General features: G+C 45.8%; 1 protein-coding gene across 1 annotated transcript; it reads right to left on the bottom strand.

Annotated features, from left to right (window-relative positions):
• Window positions 1-169: 169 nt before the first annotated feature.
• Window positions 170-24510, bottom strand: irs4b (insulin receptor substrate 4b). Its single transcript, XM_075450519.1, has 2 exons — window positions 20013-24510; window positions 170-5608 (listed from the first exon to the last, which is right to left on the bottom strand). Exons 1-2 carry the CDS (start codon window positions 24172-24174, stop codon window positions 5604-5606), a joined length of 4167 nt encoding a protein of 1388 aa, XP_075306634.1. The 5' UTR covers window positions 24175-24510; the 3' UTR covers window positions 170-5603.
• Between the last annotated feature and the right edge of the window lie 185 nt (window positions 24511-24695).

Raw genomic sequence — 24695 nt, 5'->3', positions numbered from 1 at the left:
TAATTTTTAAGTTTCAACAACTACTCTGGTGTTGCTTTAAGTTATTATTTGTGTAATAAAAAAAAAACAACTATGGTGTAATAACAGAAGAAGAAACACTGATCTGTAAATAGACACGTTAACAAGATATATATATATAAAAAAAGAAAGACAACTGAGACAAGGATAATTACATGAACACATTTTTATTGCAATAGCTCTATCGAAAGCAAAAAAGTTTTGATAAATATAAACACTATGCTGATGCTCAAATTGCCTCCGAGTACCCCTCCTGCTCCCCTTTCCCTCAACAAGAAAACACATGAAAGAAAGAGGGAGGGAAAAAAACAAAAAAAAAAACAGAACAGGGGTTGGGGCACCATCCGTGGCGCCGATCATAACATGAAAATAAGCAACAACTTATTTACACAAGAAGGACTTCCATTTCCAACAGTTTTCTCTTTTTTCCTAAGCTGATTTTTCTTCCTCTCTTACATAGGATGTATGTCGCTGAAAAATAAAGCACATACGAAGGATACGCGCCTCCACAGTATTTCCTTTCTTTTTTTTAATCTCTCTCTTCCTGTAAAGCTAATAGACAACAGCATTCAGCTCTGAAAACAAGAACACAGGAAGCAGGTTAGAGTGGGGATTTGCTTTTTATCCTCCAAAATCAGAGGTTTTGAAATCATTCTGGGTGGTTTGGGAAAAAGAAAGAAAGAAAAACAATAAAATAAAATAAAATAAAGATTGACCTGCGCTTAATAGCAGGGTAATGACCATCGTTCTTCATCCTCATGTTTGCCACTGACTTTTGACTGTACTACACAGCAGCAAATTAACTGTAATATAGGTACAAAAAAATAAACATTAGGCAGATTGTAATCCATTTCTTTATACAAATAACTGCAAAATGCCTATGTACTTAAAAAAAAACTACGCTTGCATCGCTTTGTTTTCAGAGAAGCCTCGATACAACAAAACGAGATCAAGAATCCAAGAATAAGATGATTTTTTTTTCCTCTGTAAACTAGAATACAAAAGAAATCAAGATATTGGAAGTAAAAGGAAACAAAAGTTTGCATAATGATGCAGTACCCTTAGTCTTTTCTGTGAGGATATATAGGTCTCATTTCTCTAACTTCTTCATCCATTAAGAAAAAAACAAAAAAAATTAAAAAAGAAAAAACACCATTGAAGACAGATTTGAGGTTGAATTGTTGCCAAAATAAACACACTCTCTGCGTAAATTAATTCAGTTGTGACAAAGATTTAAACAGGGTATAAAGTTTGACATGAAGGCAATCAGATATGAACACTTCTGAATAACGCTTCAAATAAATTAAGGAGGATTATTCCAAAAATCCCCCCAAAAATCTAGCACTACCGTTTTTTTTGTTTGTTTTTTTTTTGTTTTTTTGCCATTGCATTAAAAACCCAAACGCAACACGTTGCTGTAGCATAGTAAATACACAAAAATATTTTGCAAACATAAAACAAAACATTTCATTTGTCTCAGGCCACTGCGGACAATATATTCTCGTAATCAAATCTTTGTTTGTTCAAAGGAGGAAAAGGGCTCAAAAGGAAAATACCTCAAATTGTTCTTAATGTACACATAAGCCACGTCACAGACTTAAAATCTTTAAGCAGCAGTTTGCTGGACTTTTACTTTGAAATTCAGAGCATTTAAAACATGGGTCTGCCCACCGGAGCTCAGAACCTGACGACAGGAGTAAAAGGAGGTTTTAATGATAGTTTTGGAACCATTTTCACCTCCACACACACATTAAAAAAAAAAAAAAAAAAGTTTTATAATCTCCTGACATGACAAACTTCTCTTTCCTTCTTGTTTCTGTCATCACTGTAATTTACCGGAAGGAGAGCTGAGGGGGCGAGAAAAAAGATTTTTGAGGATATCGGTTACCAGAGCAGCTGGGATTTGTCACTGATTTTGATATGGAATGTTTTGGTGATTATAACAAGGTCGTACCGAGTCTCGGTGAAGGCGACTCTTTTGCTAATTAAAGCTAAACTTCACTTCATTTTGTGACTTCTGTTATGTTGCAGCATTTTCCACCATTTTCTGGATTAAATCCCTCATTGAAACTAAGGATGCACCGATTGTTCGCACCGGCTCCAACAGACCATCAGTCAATCAGGCGAGTATAAAACGCACCAAACGCATTATATTACCATTTCTTTTTTCGGCCGGCATATCTTCAATCTGGAGGATTTTCACGGTGCAAATCAGATCCACGGTTGGCATTTTGTAACGTAGCTCAGCTGGTACAGAGATCTGCGGAAAAATGCCATTTGTTTGGCAACAACTGAAAAAGTATCGTGTTGCATTCTTAGGTAAAAAAAAAAAAATAAAATAAAATAAAGAGGATAAGGTATGGGATCATTAAAGGGGGGCAGACTGTAAACTGCATTTTTTTTAGACAAAGTGAGAAAGTTCTGGGGCCTGGTGCAACGTTAAAAAGAAACGTTTTTTTAAAGGAAATAATTCGCGTTTTAAAATCAATCAGAATTTAAATGAAAAAGACAAAAAATAAATTGTAATCGATGCATCTCTCATTCAAATGGTGGAAAATAAAAATGAAATGCGAGTCTAACTGTAACCAAAAGTTTCGTGAAAGTTGTGCAAAAATGGGAAAGTTTAAGGACAAACGTGCTAAATAGAAAAAGAAAACAGTCACGGCAACAGAAAAGTCTTTTCGACTGGACTTTCTGTGAAATCTCTTCTGCCCTCAAGTCCATTTCCACAAAAATCGACATGCACTGAAATCCCAACGAACGTGGAGTACCGGGTGTGCAGCGCTCTCTGCGTCAGCAGCGTTTGAGCTGTCACTCCCCGCCTGGAGATCCCAGCAGCTGCACTTCAGTGACTGTGACAAAAACCTGCCCCCGCTGCTCTCTGAACCCGACCGCCACAGTCTGGAGATACCTCGGCTCATGCCTCCCTTCCAGCTCTGCCTCCCCAACAGTGATGACAGAATGAGAGCAAGTAGGCCATCACCTATCCAAGCAAATTAGAAACGCCAAAATAAAAGGAAACAAAGAGTGGGCTGATAGAAAGGACAAAACAATCGTTAAATGAGTGAACACGAAACAAAAAAAAAGAGATTCTGAAGGCTACACAGGCTGTTTTTTGTAGTTTAAACGCATCTCACTGGATAAAAATCAGCCGTGGGAGAGTAGCGCGAGTAGAAATAATAAACACGGGCGTATCTGTGTGTGAAAGTGGGTGAGAGACGGGACCGGGTTTAATGTGGGTGCTCGCTGCCCTGCAAAAGTGCGTTTGTGTGCGAGGCTGTCATGGGGGAAGAATGTCCAGCGTGCCGCAGCTCAGGTTACTGGAACCTCTTTCACGTCACCCGGAGAACACTGACGAACATGCTGCGTGCGCCTGTGAAAGATCCCGGACGCAATTAAGACTGACGGAGAGGCGAAACGGACGCACGAAAGGAGTTGCCCACAGGAGCCGTGTGCGTCTGCGTTTTGACGGCATGTGTTCCACGTGTGCCTCCGTGACACAGAGGCGCATCTGAACACCATTCACTTGCATTTTACCCGCGCTTATCGCACATGTGCGTCACAGTGTCTACGCCTGCACTTTGTGCTTTTACCTCCCGCAGCACCGCGTCTGTGTCGCCGCCGCTCTCCCTCGCCAACCCGAAAATGTTCTCCGGACCGAACGTCGTCAGAAAACTAAAACTAAAAACACATTTACTTCCATCAAACTCAACAACAGCGCTTTGTGCAGAAAAACTGAGCTAAAACGGCGAGCAGCAGAGTGGGAAAATAACTCCTGTCCACCATCTTTTCCTTTTTTTTTTTTTCCTGCCTTCTGTTGATACAACTCTAATTTATGCTCATTCAACCTATAGCCAACATGTGCCAGTGGCAAAAGTAGCTTAGCCAAACAAAAAGACTGAAAACTGTGGAAACGGGTTGGATCATGTCCACACAAAGCAACTAATTAGCCGCTTTTCAAACTGTTGAGTTACAACCACTTCTCTCCTATGACTCATTAAAAACTGTTTTCACACTTTGGTATCTTTGGTGAACAAAGAACCACCGTAGCGACATTTTAAGCTGCTTTAACAGTATAAAATGGTGCAGTTTGAAGGAACACAACAGGACCTGTGACAGCAGAGGTAAGTGGGACACGCCAATGTTGAAATCTGCATGCATCGAGGTTATATCAGGGTCATATTTACTTATTGATAAGAATTTTTTCCATGTCTCCCGTTTGGAATTAACAGGCTGATGCCGGTCAAAAACAACATGTGACACAGAGACAGGAAACGGCTTTTCGGGGTCTCGGGGTCTCGGGGTCTCGGTTCCGAGCGGTACTCTGGCGGTAGCCGCTTTTAGAGGTTTTGAGCGTTACATGCACAAGAACAGCGTTGGAACTACAACGCATAATTCTGCGTAAGAAGCGGGCTTAAGTCAGCATGAGCCTAAGAACTGACAGGAGTACCTGCTGGGCACAATGACTCCCCCCCCCCCTCTCAGACACGAGAGCGGCCTCTATCTTCTCAGCTGTGGCTTTCCAAAGGTGGCCGCCTGCTCACTAAGTTATTTCCCCACCCTGCTGAGTAGCATCAGTCAGGGAAGCAAAGAAATGTACCGGAACGTTTGTACCTATCGCAACAAATAAATAATCTGCAGTAAGTAAAATGAACACAGTAATGCTTTATGGTTTCCCGTTGCATCAGTACAGCGATACGGGTGCAGTACCACACTTGTGTTGCTCAGCCGTATTGAAGCTTGCTCACCGAGGTAACTGGTGCCATTCGGCTGCTGACAAGCAGCAAACTGGATCACTATTTGACTGCCGACATGTTAAATGGTAATCCAAAAGGGTATCTGTACTGTTTTGTACCTGGGGGAGGAGAAAGAGGAAAAAAAAGAATGATAATTGTGCAATGCCACTGTGAAGCTAAAATGGACCCAGCCACAAGCTTGTACCTTTTAAGGGGGGGGGGGGATGAGGTAAAGAAAAATCTTAAAAAAATATAACGTATTTCTACCACAAAATCGTTCATAATCAAACAATTGTGAGGATGGATTATGCGTAGGGTAAAAAAAATTAGAATGGTAAATTATTTTAAATAATATTTCAAGGTCAACGCAGCATAAAAGTTTCCAAGTCTGTACCATTATGCCTTTGCTTAGAATTCCAACTTCCCTTTTTCTTTTTTCTTTTGGAGGATTGGTTAAAGGAAAAACAACTTCCTGCATTGTGTTGATGCCCATCAGTCAAAGGTCACTGACCACTGAATAAATGTGTTGAACAAGAGGGGGGGGGGGGGGGGGGGGGGGGCAGCACAGATTGGCAGCGTCCATGTGAGAGGAGAGGAAATGATTAACAAGACAAGATATGCATAAAAACAACTAACTTAAACGATGAAAAACACTAAGAAAAAGCTGCAAGCGTTTTCTGTCACGTTATAACGTTGTCGTCTGCATCCAGAGGGGAGCAGCTTCTCAGTGTGAGGGAAGGTCAGAGGTCATCGGTGTGGGAGGGGGAGGGGTTGAGGTTCCAGGAAGAGTCCAGCGCTCCGAGAAGAGAGATGAGGAGGAGGCGGCGGCACATGCTGGACCTCTGCTGCTCAGTCTGAGAGGGACATTTAAAGAAAGAAAGACACCATTAGTCAGTAATCCATCCTCAAAGGCCTTTGGAAGTCACAGCAAGATGATGAAAGTCTACTTTGAGTACATCGGTTCAAATACTCGACAGCACTCAAAAACCGAATAAAGGTCAAAAAGGTCAAAAACCTAAAACACCGCTTTTTTTTTCTTTCTTTTTTTTAAAAGGATATCTGATATGCTGATATTTTCCACCTCATGTTGGATGATGTTAACATAGAACATGCACATCGGGGCTCTCCTGTAGTGGAAATAATAGTAAGAGCGCATTTTGACCTTCTGCCACTGATCAGCTGCTATGCAGTTCGACTCAAAATTTTGAGTCACAGCTGATCAACTGTGTAATACGTGAACCAGCCACCATGCATATAATGATGGGCAGCAACAGGTGTTCTTCGGTTGAGAAAATAGTGACAACTGCCTCAAGCGGTGTAAAAATCCCGTTATATAGATCGCATTTACACAAACTGCTATGTTTTTTAAGGTTTGAGTTGGTTAAGAAGCTGAAAATTCATGGATCAGGGACACCCTTCTGAGTAGCAATTAGCTTAGCTCCTCCGTCAGAATTCCTTCCTGATTCTCCAAACGGAGTGCTCTGACCTGTGTAGAATGCAGGTTAATCCTAAGCATGCGCGTCGAGAGACCTGGTCATTCGGGGCTTCAGCCCCGAATCTCCGGGCTTCAGCCCCGAATCTCTCTGGACTGACATAAAGAAAAATATGTATAGTAATAATAAGAAGAAGAACGAAGAAGAAGAAAAAGAAGGAGAGCTCCGTCACGGGACCACACTTTGAGCGGTGATAGACTACCGCGGCGCTGCTGTCATCATGCAACTTTGTAACCAGCTCAGACCGCAGGATTCTGAGGCGCGGTGAGGAGCGGTGAGGCGGTGGCCGCCGCGCGATTGAAAATATGCGATTCGCGCGAGTTCAAAAAAATCCAACTTTAGCGAAATATTCGCGCCAGACAGCCTATCAGCGTTGAGATTCTGGACGACAGTGACGTGGAGACAGATGGACAGGCGCTGTCTGTGACATGCAGATGGGACTGCACATGGAAATTAGCTTCTAAGCTACAATCTGGTGCAGGTCATCTCTTTACTTTGTAATTAATGTACTTTGCACATAGTCCCTGACAAAATAAAATAAAAAAATTAAATCACCGCCTTCTCCAGGAGTTGGGTCTGGATGACGGCCGCCTCCAGCGGCACCCCAGGCCCACCAGGACCCAGCCCGACGACCCGCTCGGGAGGACCGGCGCCGCGATCCCTCGGCAGGACACCATGCCACAGGCGCCCCGCAGCTGAAACGGAGCCGCGGCCCAGCTGCGGAGCGCCTGCAGCCGGCGTCCCGCCGAGAGATCACGGCACCGATCCTCCCGTGGCGGCCGCTCCCAGCGGTGTTTCGGGCTCGCCGGGACCCAGGTGGCCTGCTCGGGAGGATCGGTGCCGTGATCTCTCGGCGGGACGCCGGCTGCAGGCGCCGGTCCTCCCGAGCGGGTTGTCGGACTGGGTCCTGGTGGGCCTGGGGTGCCGCTGGAGGCGGCCGTCATCCAGACGCAACTCCTGGAGAAGGCGATGAAATTATCCGAGCTGAATGCACCACCGGATGATGTCACTGACCCAGACACGACGGCGTGTGCGTTTCAGACGAATCTCGGACTGCCACAGCAGGTACAAGGACGCGATCAGCCATGGATAGCCCCTTGAGCTATTCACTCGTTTTTTACTCGCGCGAAAGAGGCGTTTGAGGCGATGGAATTTAATTTACACCTGCGGCAACAATCGCGCGATGAAGGCGGTGCGAATATTCGCATCGCGTTTGGTGTGAACGCACCAGGCTAACAAAGACACAATGTCAGCATTTGGATATATGGATCTCGGCATTTTATCAAAACATGAATGCCAACATTCACAGCTCGGCATTCAACATGTTAAGCAGCTGGTCATGAACTGTGTTAAATTTTCATTTTAACACCCCCTTTTTTTTAAAAAAATCCCGGGGGAAAAACCCCCTGACCCCCGTTAAAAATTATTTTCATGTCTGGGCTACAGCCCCGAATGTTTGCTCAAGCTACAGACGCCCCTGATCCTAAGTACTTGAAACAATCCTACTAAAGGAAAAACATTAAAAAAAAATTTTTAATTTTAAAATATACATAGCTCCGTAATACCATATTTTAGATAAAAATCAATAAACTATGAATGTAATTATAGTGAATGAACTATGAATGATTTATTTTTGTTATTTTTGACCTGCCAAAGACATGACATCCCTGATTAAAATAGTGTCCCTTCATATATGCGATGATATATAAAAGCTCTAACAGGTCTGTAAATCAGCATGAATCAAGTCTACAAACCATGTTGCATCAACTGCTTTTCTTCAAAGTGACAACCTCTGGAACCTTTGTGTTTTTTTTCTTACACAAAAATATAAAAATCACATCTTAAAAAAAATGTTAACCCTCGACTGCACGAGCATCATCAATGTTTCTTTTAGGTAAATTACTTAACTGTGAAAATAACTAGCATTCAGACAAGCATTCATAAAAGTGGCAGCTACTGTGGCCAGTCACAGACACACACATTTGTCTCAATTCTTAGTGGGGACTGACCCTTTGCATTTCCCCCCTTTTTTCGTATCCCCTTTTAACCATTCCAACTGAATGTCTAACTCTTAAGCATAATCAATAGTCAGAATTTTGCTTACTCACCCTAACCAATATGTTAGGCTGAGTAAGTGTCCCCACATATACAGCAGGTCCTCCAAAAGCTGGTGTTCTGTAAGTGTTGGTACCCATATTGCCAATTAAACAAACAAAAGCACACACACACACACACACACACACACACACACACACACACACACACACACACACACACACACACACACACACACACACACACACACACACACACACTGTGTGTTCACTGAAGTCACTGACCACAGCAGTAACGTCAAAGAATTATGGGAAAAAGCTTATAATCACAGTTAAATTGAGAGTTATGGACAGTTACTGTCTGGCAGACTTTCGGGGAAGCAGCAGAAGAAAAAAAAAATCTGTTTGTTAAATAAGTGAGTATGGCCAGCAAACTTTGGAGTCTGAACACAAAGTCTGTTTCCAGTCCTGCTATCAAGGCCAGGCCTGGCCTGGGCCGTCAGGTCGGCTGCTGTTGAGCGGCCCCGAATGACCCAGGCAATGGCCGCCCTCCAGATGGGTTATTTCACTCAGAGGTAGGCTTTGTCTGACACAACAATGTGTGCAGCACGCCACAATACAGATGCTTTGACAGGGGGGCATTGCTGGAATGTTGCTCCTCTGTTTGTTAGCCATGAGGGTAGTGGGATGGATGAACACATTTGATGGAAAGACAGGAGTACACGGCACAGAGAACAGGAGAGACAGTGCACAGACTCAGCAAAGACTAAAAACAGTGTGGTTAAGCCACAGAGAGGAAAAAGCACATAACCCACTGGGCATTACTACTGACAGACACCAACAGGCAGAATACATGGACAAAAAGAACCTGGACACTTAACTGGCGGACGTAGACCACCGCAGAGAAAATAGACCAGCTTCTGCCAACGTACTCATTATCCAATTGTAAACTGAATAGGTTTTTGTGTGAAAGAACACAACAAAGATTTGGACGTGTTCAATCTGCTGATCCAAATTTCTCAAAACCCAATCTGGTGTGCAAAAGACCCCATCCCACAACCCACAGGACCAAAACAATGACCAAAACAACTCCAACTCCAGACACTTGAGGACACCCCCAGATGTTCCGCATCCACGCCATCAGCATGTGGGAAGGACCCTCGCAATAAAAGGTGGGGGATCATAATGTTACTGTTGATTGGCACTTGTTTGCTTTAGTAGGGCCTTCTGATATGCAGCGTGTGGAGAGGATACAGCAATGAATTTTATTTCTGTTTAAGGCAAAAAAAAAAAAACAGTTCTATAAACCTTGCTGTTTTATCGTGGTATTTCCCAGAAGTGTAAAGATTAACCAATGTGAACTAAAACCTGGTTTTATCGTTAAAGGTGTAATTACATCCGTGTGCAGGCTCCCGGACTGCATAAAATGATGCCATAAACTAGTCAATGATTCTGGTTCTGTCTTTCCTTTAGTCAGTGCAAGACATCCGCCTCCATATGAGAGTAAACATGAGGCTGGTTTGCTGCTCTTTTTTCCCCATAATAGTGTGTATGCCCCATCAGAAATGCTGCAGTTATGTCTTCATGGCGACTATCTAAAGAAATTCGGCTCAAGTTCTGATGCAAACTATAAAAAGGGAAAAACAACAGCTACATAATTTCAGTGGAGGGGCCACATTTGGCCCACAGACACTTTGCCTACCGCTGGTGAAAAATGCAGTTATGTGAAAGCCCGTTGTCTGTTTTCTTAACATTTTGAAACATTATACATTTACATCCCAAACAACAAGCCTTGGCAAAACTGTGCTTAATTATGGTTATGACAATAAAACTGAACTTGGATTTCGACGTGGGTGCGTGCAAGAGAGCCGGGGAGAAGGCTGAGAGACAGTCTGAGGTCTCTGGGTTTCTCTGCAGTCCAGACGTGGACTTTGATCAAAACAACGCTCTCGGGACACGGGCCAGACTGACCGGAGATGACCTCTGTCGGCCTAAACTCACACGCAGACACACTCGCTGGAGAATTGTGTTTTTTTAGAAGAAAAAAAAAACAAAACACTGTTTGCCACACACCTGCATTCGCCAACAGCTTGTTGTGTCACTGCAACACAGGCAGGTGGGCTCAGCCCCGCCACTCGCCTCTCTGTCTCAGTCCCTGTGCTCCCCCCCCCCCCCCACCCGACCCCCCGACCCAACGACTGTCTCTGTCCTCCCTAAACCCCATTTAACCAGCTGGGACAACAGATGAAAGGCATCATGGGAGTGAGCAGCCAGCGCAACATGTTTACCCGATATGGACTGGCATAACGGCTGAGGCTACAACCTTTTAAGTGCAGACCGAAGAACAGAAAGCAGCGTTTGGAAACTGCTTTATGACTGAAATAAAAGAGCGAGTGAGTGGCGTTATCATCCAAAAAACGTGAATACGTTGAAATCTGCCCAATGAACAAGAGTGAGCCCTCTTTAAAAATAATCCTACTCCTAAAGATTGATGTAATAATCTGTACGCAGTACTGGACAGGCAGAAAAACCTCATAAAGAGTAAGTTCTTTTTTAAATTCTATCTCCTTGTGGACGCAGAAAACTACACGCGGAAGAAAACAATCACGAGTTTTCTGCCTGCGTTACATTATAGTATCCATTAATTGCAGATTTCCGGGCGTCAGCATAGGAATAAAGTTGCACGGTTCCATTTTTTGCGCTGTGCCCGAATAAACACTCAAAAAGAAAAAGTAATAGTCATACTTTTGCTCCGTTATAGTAATGTTACTGTGATGCGGGACAGTATGGCAGAGAAAGATGAAGGCTTAAAAAAAAACAAAAAAAAAAAAAACTGCCTACTTGGGAATTCATTGCTTACCAGAAAGCACAAATTAAATAAAATACACGTAGTGTGTAAAAGCGTAGTCTCAAATATGAAATAGTTGGGTGTAACAACTAAAACATGGAACCCTGCTAGCTGAACCAACATGCGCAACCTCAATAAACACAACCAACTCAACTTATCGACCAAGAATTGAGTAGGCCTTGTTAACTTTGCCCTTCAACTTGAGAGGAAAGAAAATAACAAATCTGTGTGCGACTTTCATAGCTGTGAACGCACTTTTGACTTTGGATGTTGGAGATATCCAGGTTTTCCCTCACACCTTGGAGCTGCTATTCCAAACAGAAACTAAAGCCAAGGTTGATGGATGTGTTGCGTAAAGAGATTAATGGACGTCTGTGTAAACACCCAACATACAGAAGCTAAATGCACAGCTTTTAAAATCGAAGATGGCTGTTTAATTTTCCTAAAGCACCAAATAAAAAGGAGCACCAAGACTGATGTGACCAATCGTATTTAACACTGAAAAAGTAGCTATAACTTACTGTTTGGAGATACAACCAAAAATCTGTAACGCTGTTTTTTGGGGTTTTTTGTTGTATATTTTGACCATTTCACAAAAAATAATGGCTAACTTTAACATTTCTTCTCATGGAGCATATAAAAAGCCCTCCTACACCAAATCGACGTGAAGACCTACTGAACTAGAGATACCACAAAGTCAAGAAGTTTAATCCGCTGAAAAAAGAAGAATTCAGCGACGTTACCAGGGCGCACACAAGACTCAGCTCAAATCCAACATTTCTACTCACTGCGCAGAACTCATGTTTTTCTACCATCTGTGAGGGGATCATGTACTTATGGCGCTTTTCCACTAGCTCACCACGGCTCGGTTTGGTTGTGTTTCCATTATAAACGCGTATACTTCGTGCCTCCTCGACGTGGGCGGGGTCGTCGTAACACGGCTGCGCGTGTTGCTGCTCACCCTGTGGCTTTTTATCGCACAGAAGGCAAGAGAAGAGAGCCAGAGATGACTCCTGGCCGCCAGACAAAACAGTATTGAAAAGTACCGGAGAGTATTGTTACGAGCTTCAAAAAGACGACGTTTGGAGGTAAGCTAATAGTTGCCAACGCTAGCTTTTATTATCCTCGTTATGCCGCTTCCAGTGACGACACTCATCGCCCAATCAGTGGAAGGCAGTCGGCTGACGTCACGTTTTAGTAACGCTTCGGCCCGCTTGGAACCAGGGCTGAGGTGATACGGAAAATCGTCCCGGTTGCAGGTACGGCGTGCTAGTGGAAACACGCAATAGGGCACCGAGACGAAGCGAGCTAGTGGAATAGCGTCATTTGATAGGTGGAATGTTAGCCTACTGCATTTATAATGTTGCTCCACTGCTTGCTGTTCTTCCCAAATATGTGCATACACTCTTGGGTATTCAGACCCATTTTTTTCCGCTGAAGCATTGCATAAGTTGATGGCGTTGCTCAATTAAAAAAAACATCCAAACTGCAGAAGTAGCTGCTCTCTTTGGCACAATTTTTTCGCGTGCATTTCTTACATCTTTTTCTTCTTCCTACATGTCAGTTTTCTCTTTTTTAATTCTACTGAAGCCTTTCGCAGCGGTTAACAGGTTGTTATGTTACGCGGCTAGCTTGTTAGCTATAGTTAGCCAGCATGCCACTTTGCAGTTGGAAGAAAACATTTGTATTGCCAGCCTGTGCAATAATGTTTTTTCCCTCTTAGAGTAAATTAAGGCATGAAGCCACTTTTGGTGGTAAACAAATTGAAACAGGTATATTATCCAGCACTAATATGAGTGATTATATGCTATTATGAGAATGCTAGACATTGAGTTGCCTCGTTAAGAGGTCAACTGCAATTAGGGCTGAAACGATTTCTCGAGAAAACTTGATACCATAAACAATTGATGCAAAGCATTTGCTTCTATGTGTTGTTTAATCCACAAAAATATGTTCTGCTCAGTGGTCACCCTGTTTCCACGCGGACAATTATTACTGTCGCACGTCGGTGCGTGCTGTGTTCGTAGCTAGCTTGATTTGGTGACACGATGGAGGAAGCTGTAAAAAAAAAAACAATGAGGGGCAAAATCTGAGAAAAACACGAAAAAGGCCTTAAAGGGGCACTAGGTAGCATTTTTACCTAAAATTATAGCTTTCAGGAGTTTAACAAAGGTTAAACAAGTCAATAGTAAGCGAATGAAGCCTGTCTCGCTCCCAACAGGGGTCTGTATGCTGAAAATCCCATATGTAACTTCGGCAGGAGCGACCCGCTTCTGAAGTGTCGTGATGCGCGAGAAGAGTCGTTTGTGTTTACGGCACTTAGCTAGGTACTGTATGCTAGCTGTAGTTGTAGCTATGTGTTCTCTTGCGTTGAAGAGCCAACACCAAGCGTTTCATATTCTATCTTTCACAGACTGAATATGAAACGTTTGATGTTGGCACTTCCCATCTTTGTGAAATTTCTCCAAGCGTGATCTTGTTCATCTACCTTAGTGACCTGCGTTTTAGATCGTAAAGAGACAGGTGATGACGGTGCTCTAATTCCTCCTGAGTTTGAGACGTAGCCTAGCTTCAGAAATACACGGACTGACCTGATTAGAATAAGAATAGCGTTTTGATCCGAACAAGAATTGTTATCTACACATGAAAATTGATTAATTTGTGATTATAATCGGAATAGTGTAGAGCTAGTCTGCGTTTATTGCGGCGTGTGTTGGTAGTGCCTGCGCGCATCTGTCTAAGATGTAACTTTTGTAAGTGTCTGCTAATACAAAGGAATCACTCCACGAATACACCATGATGAGGGAGGAATCCCATTCAAGATCAGCAACAGTCCATCCATACATCCATCATCTTCCGCTTGTCCGGGGATCGGGTCGCGGGGGCAGCAGCCTGAGCAGAGAAACCCAGACGAACTGTCCCCGGCCACTTCCTCCAGCAACAGTATTATAGCATATTATCTTGAGTTCTCTCTTCAGAAAATCTCTGATTATAGTATCTTACGTGGGCAGTCTACACTTGTGAATCAGATGACCTAACTGCACTGACTAAATAACACAATGGTAGCATTTGCCACGATGGTTAGTTAGTGGGTGTGTACAGGTGGGCATTTTTACGACAGTATAGAATTTCAGTTTGACCAATAGAGATCGCTATACTGCCGCTAAACTATCTTGTATCCCTTTAAGTTTGGGACTATTTAAAACAAAAAGGAACGGAAAATACTGTACAGTGTGTCCGAGTTAGCTTAACACGATAGCACAGCGTCCATATCTCAGCAGAAAGCAGAGGGTTCACATATGAAGTCCAGTGAGTGGAACAAACACGAGTGAACATTTCACGTTAGCATTTTAATGGAAATCAACATGCTTGAATGTAGCCACTTTTAAAATTTTTGTCATGTATTTCTTCACTTAAATGGACTAGTTGGTTTTGTTCTTTTGACATGCAGTTCAAATACTTAAATGTGTCTCATCTTCTGAAAAATAAACCAATGAATAGTTCATGTTAAGACACCTGTTTTCTTTATAATCTGATTACTTCATTAATTGATGGGAAAAAAATTGATAGAATATTCATTTACCTAAACAAAAATAAAATAAATCTTTTGCTGCAGCCCTATCAGAATCAAACTGAGAGGCCATAGAGCTTCTATGCAATTCTCACATTACATTTCAAAGGTCTGAAAGTGAAATCGCAAAACATTTATTAAAAGGAATGCAGACTTTTGCAAAAAGTAAGGAAAATCATGTCTAAATAACATGATAATATTACGATGAAAGTTAAAATGCTTTAAATACACATTTGCACACATTCAGGCTTGGTCTAATCAAGCAATCCAGCATGACATTCCAGGAGAGCGATTCTCTAAAATGAGGGTTTGCTAAAAGCAAAATAAACCATGTCAATCTTGTGAATTAAGGTGCTCCTCAAACAGAGCGAAACTATTCCAGCATGATTTATTCGCTAAATGGGCACAAAAAGGGGCGTAACAGGTAAAGTTCAGAATCTGGTGGGGTTCCAGAGAGCCACAAAAACTTTCCTCTGACAGTCAGAATGGGGGGTTTAAAACCAAAAATTGCTTTGTGTGCAGCAAGCCTAATGGTTAATAATTCTAACATCTGTGTGCTAACATATCTGGCTATTTAAGAGGCAAAGGGACTGCAGCATGCAACGCACACACACACACAAGGTGAAAAAAAAAAAAAAGAAGGGTGGGGGGGTCCTGTTACGAGCAGCACATGCCTCAGACCAGCCCATAAATTCATGTCAGTCTGGAAATAGAATTGTAAATATAGAAGGGCCTTGCCGTAGAGGTGGGAATGGCAGAGGAAAAGGGCAGCCTCGTACCATCTTCTCATACATCTTACTACCCTGCCCACTTCCTGTGCGATAAACCTGCCTCACACGTCAGCTGACCCTTTACCCCCCCTCAAAGTCGCTTGCCCAAAGCGCGAGGGGAGGGGGAAGGGGGTAAAAGGGCAGGGTTCCTGCCCTATCACTATCACTGACATCTAAAAACCAACCAACTCTCTGCGTGGTTTACCTACACGTCTTTCTCAGGACCCGATTTTAACCGTTCGCCATCCCTACAGATACGATCTGAGAAGGGGTCTGACTGCATTCTTCTGTCTGAGCAATAGCGACCATAAAACACTGCAGGAGCATATGTCAGATGGGGATTTTATTAGAGCAGAGTGGCGGTCTGGAAATGCTTTAAGTGACCACAAGTTGATTTGTAGTCCTTATGGGATGATTTTTTTCCCGATTTCTGAGGTGTGCGGCTGTCTGACGAAAAGCAAAAAAAAAAAAAAAAAAAAAGTGTAAATGTGAAAGGCTTTACTGGGAATTTGGCTGCAATAACATACACTTGTGCTTACAGTTCTTACAAAAACATGCCAAAAAAACTCTAGTTGAGGTTGTTCAAACGTCTTACTAGTTTATCTATTCGTCTTAAAAATGTTCGTTTTTCAATTTGCTGAAACAGGTCTGGGGAAAAAAAGTCACCATGTCTAGTTCTAGCTCTAACGAAGTAGATTTCGCAAATCTTTATTGTGAATAATACAAATATGCGAGTGCGTCTTGTCAACATTGTGTGAGAAAACGGAACTATGTAACGGAAAACCTGAATGGATTTGATATACAAAGATGTGCAACCCACATTTAAACCAATCTGAATTATTTGAGAAGCAACACAAATGATAAGTTTCTGCCGTGCTAAATGCCTTTAACGGTTACTCAGCAGCTCGCTGATGAATCAACTAATTATTGTGGCTCTCGATTAGAAAAACTATTGACTCATCACGACATTTCGGTTTTCGGAGGAGTAGATGTTTAAGTACTATGTAAGAAAATTGAAGCACATTTCACTTAAAAAAAGATGAAGATTGTTATGTGCAACTTTCAGTACTTTCTGATTATTTGTCTGCCAAATGTTTACCTCACTGACTTAGAAAATAATGAGCAGATTACCAACGCAGCGAGGGTCTGGTCTGTTGCTTCCAGCCTCAATGTGAAAGCGATTTAACGTCTTCAAAGTTTAACTACATTTTTCGGGCTTTTTTCACATGCGCTCATTGACGTGCGATTACTTCCTAAAACCCCCAGCTGACGTGCTTTATGCGTTTGTGCTTTTATCCAATATTCAGGGCAAGGTTTCAGAGATTAAAACCAAACGCTCGCGGCAGCTGGGTGGAAACGCAGCCTTCACCTCATTCTCTCCCCTCTCCGTCTCCTCTGGGTCAAGGATCCAGGTGTGCCTATCTGTTCATCGCTGCAGCTGAGAGGAAGCGCATTCCTAAGTGATGATGATGCGTTTCCTCTCAGTCCCGATTTGTGCCTTGACACGCTGCCGCTGCAATTACAGCGCCACATCAAAGGCCGCCCGCCATGACTCAACGCATACTAACACTCACACTTACCTACATGCAAAGCGCAGACTGTAAACAAGCCAACACACACAGGATTATTCGTTCTCTCTCTCTCTGTGTGTGTGTGTGTGTGTGTGTGTGTGTGAGAGCATGATTTAACATTTCTTACCGTTAACCTTAAACCACATGAGCCATTGCTTAATGAACCTCCTGCCGGTGACCGGGAAACTAAAGCACAAACGTACAGATGGATAAACACAAATGACGGGATTTGTCTGAGCGACCCGAGCTGATCTCTTGTGTTCGCGAGCGCAGAGTCGCCGGTGACATCACAGCTAAGAGTTCTGACTCACATTCACAACACACCAAAATTCACAGCTTTTCTAAACTAAAAGGCAACAGTTTCATTTGTTCTAATGTTTCAATGGCGTTCCAGGTGGGACGTAAAAGCATCGTGTGAGAATCAGCATCAGGCTGTCAGGATACCAGTGTTAGATGGACTGCCCATTAACTGAGCAATGAGATAAGGCCGAACAAAGAAGGGAAGGGTGAACCACAAGTTCCAGTTTTCTCCTTTTTGAACAGTTCCATCTAATCATCCTCCTCCACCTGCTTCATCACCTCAGGCACAAGAAAAAAAACGTAGCCAACAACCGGCCAGCTGATGCAACCTGCTCTGGTGCCTCTTCCACATAAACCGAGTGGAGATTGATGAATGGATCGTTAATCTTTTTGGACAGAGAGAAATCCAGGACAGAAAGCCGAAGATCGAACTATGCAAATTGCCCCTGCTTTTTTGGATTTGTTGCTCATGTTGCCCATGAAAGTAGGCAAAAAGACCACGTAAAAGAGAGAGTGGGTTTTCTCTGCAGTTAGACGGAAAAAAAAAAAAAAGCACCCGAGTCATCATGAGCATCAGAAAGCCGGTCGCTGGACATCAGCAGATGTTCCACATTTGCAATTCTAACAGAGAAAAAGCCCCACAGAACGTTTTGAGATGCCTGCTGCAATGCTCAACCAAAACAGAATCAAAACCTTCTTAAAATATATATATAATAAAATAACAATTTAAAAATTCAAAAAATAAATTGCAGGAAATAGGAAGATGACCGTTAGGAATAAAGCAATAAAGTAATTAGTCGGCTTCTCCCTCCGATCACCTGACCTTTCCTCTATGCAGATGTCGTTTTTGTTTTGTTTGACGGTTTGCGAGATTTTTGGAAACATTCCTGCATCTTTCTTTTTTTTTTAATCCCACTGGAGCGACAAGTTCAGGCAGCTACAACTGTAAATCACGCAAGACTGAGCCTCAGAGCCATTAAAAACACCACCAACAAAAACCTGACAAGCACGGCTTCTCAAATCTAAACGTCTGCTGCTATTTCTTGCTGTCACATTTATTCTATCACTTGAACTCGACACATTAAAGACTAACAGAGGCAAATTTCTTGCAGATTAACCAATTGTGAAACTAACTCAACTTAAACCAAGGCTGTGTTTGAAACCGCATACTTCTCCTACTACTCATACTAACTTTTTGAGTTAGTAAGCGAGTTTGAGTATGCGAGAAGTTCCCGGATGCATACTAGATTTGCCGAAATGTTGGGTATGCATCATGAGGTTACTACTAGTACTCAAACTACCCAAGATGCAACGTAATACGTGACGTCGCCGATTGTCATTTTCTGTCAAAACGGAAACGGAAGTTTTAAGCTAGCTCCAACAAGGGTAGGTTCACTTCCTGTTTTCAAAACAAAAGCACCAATTGTATCGTAATGGCTTTCCCTGTGATAAAAAGGTAACGGGTATTTTATTTTGTGAAAATAACCAGAAGTGCGTTGCTCACTGCGGCTAGCTTTAGTAGCGCCGAATTCGTGGGAACAAAATTGTAAATAGCCGGTATTTTTTCAGATTTTCAACACGTTGGGGATCTAAACGACTACTTTTTTTTCTTTTTTTTTTTCTAAACGACTACTTTCTCATCTGCAAATGTTTCAAATGTTGCTAAAGTTTACAGAGTTTAGAGCTTAAGCAAAATCAGCTTCAGGCCGGCTGATTTCGACTCAGGCAGGAGCGAAATGCATTGTGGGTAAACGCTCTGCATACTGTCTGATCGATGAGTATGCAGTATGCAGAATGGAAGTATGCAGTTTGCAAGTATGTAGTATGCGGTTTCGAACACAGCCTAAGACTATGGGTTGAGCTAAACGAATGCCACGTTACTTTACATTGTTACATGGGGTCTGCTCTGCTGGCACTGGATTCTTCCATGTTTAATATAAATAAACATGTTTCCAGCACCCAGAAATGTGTCTCAAGTGACAGGCCTGCAGCAGACAAAAGGCTTTAAACACACAAACACCCACACGTTAGTGCACTCTGCATACATGCTGACAAGCAAAACAGCAGCATGTGCACAGACAGGCACAGAGAGACGCCGCCGCTAGCTACAGTCTTATTTTGGGCGATTCAGACTGCAGCTGACCTAAGATAAACCCCTAGTCATTCAGAAAAACAAATCGTCTACCAGACTGTCGGCACTCGACACACGCAGACCTCAAGATCAACCGCATATTGGTGCCACTTCCTGCACCAGCACTGTTACAGACTTCGACTTCAGCTCCCTGGACAGATGCCTTCAAAGGCAACAGCTGGCTGCTTCGAGTGCCTCAAGATCACAGAGACTCGATTCATGATAGATACACTAGAGGAGCTGTAAATTGATATAAAGTGATGAATAATAACACTCAGCACTCAGGGTTATTTTGGATTTCAAAGAAGGAATAAATAGCACACATTTTCTTCCCTTTTACTCGCACAGTATAGCTGGATCTAATGCACACAGTTGCTGACGGGCTGTGTTAACTCGGCTAAAGGTTTTCCTCAGTGAAGCTAGAATAGATCTGGCAGCCCAGACGAGCTGAGCATCAGTAAGCTGTCAGTGGCATATCTAAACCTGACTTAAAGTACAACTTAAACTTGTTCTTACTCACCCTTGGTTGTTGTGGTGACTCCATCTGATTTGGTGAAATCTATACTGGCGTAGGCTCCGTTCTCCGGCAGAGGCACCATCCCCACCGCCGTGCTCCCACTGCTGCTACCAGCCCCGGACGTCATGGCTCCTGTATTACTCCCATCTTCCCTCAGCTCCAAGGCAATGTAGTTGAGGCCGTTCTGGTAGCCAACAGACATGTTCCTGCACATTCTGCTGGCTCCAGCCCCTGAGGAGGAGGAGGGGGATGCAGACACCGCGCTCACTTCTGTGTCTCTTGGTTGGGAGTGATGAGCCGGTGAAGCTCCTACACCCTGCACAGACATCCACACGCTGTCGAAAGATGCCGAGCTGGCCCATCTGGAAGCCTGTCCCTCCGTTAGGCAAGATCCGTTGGGGGCTGTTGGGTTAGCCAACGAGGGGTGGGTGGCTGAGGATGAAGGGCCGAGGGCTCCTCCAGAGGGAGTCGAATTAGAGGAGGTGGAGGAGAATGTCTCTGAGCTGTGTCTCCTTCTGCCTTGGGGGTCTGCTCGCACCACCTTGGGCTCCGGCTGGTGAGCTGGTGCCCTGCCTGGACTTGATGGAGGGAGAGGAGGAGAAATGGAGGGGGAGGACGTGGAGGGGATGTGGCTGTAATGCCCTTCGATCACACAGAGATGCTGCAGCATGGCCGTCGGGCTCGTCTGCGACTTCTCACCTCTGCTGAGGTTAAACGTCATGTCCGTGTAATCATCGCCGACTGACCTCCAGTGACCTCCTGCCTGGACTCCGGGGGAAGCCAGCACCCCGGGATTGCTGACCAGGGGTCGGATGTAGCTGGGCGGGTTCCAGGGTGCAACAAGGCTGGGCCTGGGTGACTGATTCTTACCCAAACATCCGTCCGAGTCCTGCTGGTCGGCCCCCACCTCCACGCTCATGTAGTCCTGGGGCTGGGGAGGGGAGCAGCGATGGTCTCTGGATCCCAGGGAAGGGGCTTCATCTTGGGCAGAGAGTGGATAGGCAGGGGGCTGCTGTTGGTGAGGGAAGTGATCACCAAACTCAATATTAATATATTCTCCAGGACTGGAGGGCCCTTCAGATGAGCTTCCAGTGGCTGGGACTGAAGATGAGGCTCCTGCAGACGCTGCAGAGGGTTCGCTAACCCGGAGAGGACCGTGAAAACTCCTCCTGCCCAGAGGAAGCCTGTTGGGCCTCACGACACGCCTGTCAGCCATTGCTGCTGTCGTATGATGAGCTCCATAAGGCGGAGGTGGGTGAGAGGGAGTGGAGGTGCTACTTCCTCCCCCACTCCTCTTTTCTGGTATCGACATCGAAGCCGTTGCAACTGATGAGTACACCGGCTTGGCAGGAGAACTCATCGGTACATATTCTCCATCCTCTTTCTCATCCTTTTCTCTGGTGGGCGTCTTGTAGGAGCGAGGGAGGGAAAAATAAGGGCTGTAAGACTTGAGGGTTCCTTCAGGTGTGGCGGGGGTGTAATAGCCGCTGCTCCCTTCATTTAAGAGCTTGCACCCGCCACTGCTGCTGTAGGACATGTCCATGTATTCCCCATTCTCGGGTCTCTCTGCTATGCTGTCACTCCTGCACACACCAGCTGTGCTGGAACTACTGTGAGGGCTGGGAGAGGCCTGCACCGGGGACGGGGAGCTGCCGCCGGCCCCTGGGAGCATCATCATGTAGCCGTGAGAGTCTGTAGAGGCTTGAGCCTGGAGCTGAGGGTGGTGGGCCGAGCGGGTACCCAAAGCCGGGCTGTGGAGCTGAGGAGAGTGAGAGACGTGATGGTGATGGGAACCGGGTTGCATAGGCATGTAGTCGGGGGGCGTGTCCCGTGGCGACGCCGCGGCAACGCCGCACATCATGGGCATGTAGCCGCTGTCTTCCTTGGCGGGAAAGGAGGAGGAGAGGGGGGGGCGCTCGGCACCGGCCTCCGTCCGGGAGAGCGTGGAGGGACGGCTCTGCTGGCTGTGCTCAGAACAGGAGCTGTAGTCGGAGCGGAGCGAGGAAGTGGAGGAGGACGGCCCGCCGCGGAGCAGCCCGCCGCCAAACGGCAACACCAAATCTGAGCCCTGATCCAGTGAGAAGTTGGTCTGAGTCATTTTCTGATAGACTGCCACTCCCGAGCCTCCCGTTGCACCGCCGGCAGGCCTGGAGAAAGAGTGCGTCCTCCTCCTCAGCGACGAGGAAGAAAAGCGGTCATCCTCCGCCGTCGATGTGCTCTCGTCGCGCGGCGTGTCGCCTCCGCTGTTGCTGCCGGAGCCCACGCTCGTGCCAAAGACTTCCCGGTTCCAGCTCATGGCCATGTAATCATTCAGGCAGTTCTCCTCTCTGATTGGTGGGGTGTTGCCAAGCGAGTCTGGCGTGTTGCTCCTCACTCTGAAGTACCTGAAGTCCCCGGGGCTGGAGCCGTACTCGTCTGAGGAGTTGAAGCCGCCGTCGGATGGGGAGCCACAGATTGATGCGCTCGATGGGCGGGTGAGCGTGTCTGAGACGGAGCCATGGCCGCTGCTGGAGGAGACGCTCACCGGGCTGGTGGTGGAGGGGAAGTGGGAAACAGGCAGCGAGGCGGAGCGGGCGTGGTAGGTGGAGGACGTCCCGGCGATGGCTCTGACGTAGCGTCCGCCGCCGGTGCTCGTGCCAGCGTTTCCTGTGGCTACACCGCTCCCACTGGTGCCGCCGCCGCCGCCGTCCTGACGGCCATGATGAGCCCGCGCAGAGTTGAGGTGCACCAGACTTCCTGTGGCGGAGCGGAACGGCCGGTTCATCGTCCCCTCGCCCTCGCTGGATGTACGGAAGCGATAGCCGCTCGCCCCGGAGCTTTTACTTGAGGGCGGCGTGCCGACCACAGACTCCGTCCTCGAACGCCGCTGCAGCCCGGTCTGACTTGGCGGCAGGTTGCCCAGGTGGCGCCGCGTCGTGATAAATGACATGGGATTGGAACCTGAGGATTGGCTTTTGCTCCTTGGCCGAAACTCGGCGAAAGCTTTCAGGGCTTTCATGGTCTCCAGGATGGTCTCGTGCATGTTTTGGGCCACGACCGAATCGTCCACCTGCATCCATATTTCCCCAGGACCAATGGAGGAGGAGCGACCCACCTCGATGAAAAAGAAGCTTTCCGAGTGTCCACAGCGCCGAATATTCATCAGCTGGAGGTTAACACAGGGGGTTTCAGAGTTCAACTTAACGAGGTGAATGGTTTTGGTTGAGAGGCAGAGCCGGTAAACACCCGTGAGGTTTTTAGTTTGACCCAGTCCTTTAGGTTTTACATTAACCTGCCACACCTCCTTAAACACAGTACCAGGGGTGACTGTGCCATATCCATCATCTAAATCATCAGAATCTAAATGCCCTCTCTTCCCCTCACTCATCAGCTCACTAACAGCTACATACCAGTCCTCCTGCTCCTGCTCGTTCTCAGCCACGATGGCAAAGTATTCGTCCTTAGTGTAAAGGGCAATAAGGTGTTTGTTTTTCGAGTCCGCCCTTTTGTTTACCGTGAAGCACTGGTAGAGGTAAATAACCCTTTTCGGGGGAGAAGCGGCGACCGCTCCGCCGGTGGCGGCAGCTGCGGCAGCGGTGCGCAGGCTGTTCCTGAATTTCTTCTCGCTGTCGTAGTACTCCAGGCGGCTCGGTCCGAGGTGGCTGGCAGCCCGGAGCACGAAAAACCTCTTGTGTCCGTGTTTTTGCTTTCTTAAATAGCCACATTTTCGAATATCATCGACAGCGTCCGAGGTATTTGCAACGCTCACAGACGCGTATACGTAGCTGCTGCTGCTAGCGGCAGAGGAAGCGGCGGGGTCCTCGGCGGTGTGTACCTGGCTGAGAGCGGAGGCGGCGGCTTTCCTGCCCGGGGACTCAGCGACGTTTTCCCCGGAAAGATGCGGCTGTGGAGCCAGCTGATAGTGATGGTGCTGCGGTTGATCCTTTGGCGACTGATGGTGGCTGAGGTTGTGATGGTGGAGGTGGTTGGAGGGCGGCAAATGTTGGTGGAAGCGAGAGCCTCCCCCACCGCCGCCGCTGATATTAATTAACGGGGAAGGGGGTTCCCCGACCAAGCCGTCTCCGTTCGCGTTGGCGGCCGCAGGTTTCGCCCCCACGTCCCTCTGCTGGGTCTCCACCATCAACATCGCTGCCTTACCTTCCTGGTAATTCGTGAAATTTGCCATCAGAGAATACAATCAAAGGTCACTTTACTTGCAAGCTAATCCGAGCAGACCTAGACCCCATTCTTGTTTTGGGAGACGAGCTCCCGAGTCCGGCTAGGCCAGCTAACGTTGACGCTCAAGATATGCAATCCTCCCAGACCGGCTTTGTTACTCCGCCTCAAAAAACGAGTCCTTTTGCCCTTTTTAGCAGCGAGGTAGGTATTCCGGTGCGGGCTTTTTTCTCGAAATAAAGCCTACCGTAAACAACATGACCACGCTGAGCCGTGCGTCTGTAATCGGGAGGATCCGGCTAGGTCGGTTAGCAATCCGCTCCCTTCTACTACTTTACACATCTCTACAGGCCACAGCACAAACAACACGTGACTCTCTGCGTCACCGAGCAAACGGGAGGAACAAAGACTCAGACACGGGATGCGATTGGCTTATCCCCTTGACTGACATCTTTTGACGGGGGCTTTGACCAATAATACAAGATATTAGTGTTTTGCGTCAATGGCTCTGGCCAATCCCGTCTTAGAGAG

This window comes from Odontesthes bonariensis, chromosome 19 (assembly GCF_027942865.1).
Source record: "Odontesthes bonariensis isolate fOdoBon6 chromosome 19, fOdoBon6.hap1, whole genome shotgun sequence".
NCBI classification, from domain to species: domain Eukaryota; kingdom Metazoa; phylum Chordata; class Actinopteri; order Atheriniformes; family Atherinopsidae; genus Odontesthes; species Odontesthes bonariensis.
The sequence above is the reverse complement of the archived record's forward strand: the minus strand, read 5'-3'. Positions and strand labels throughout refer to the sequence as shown.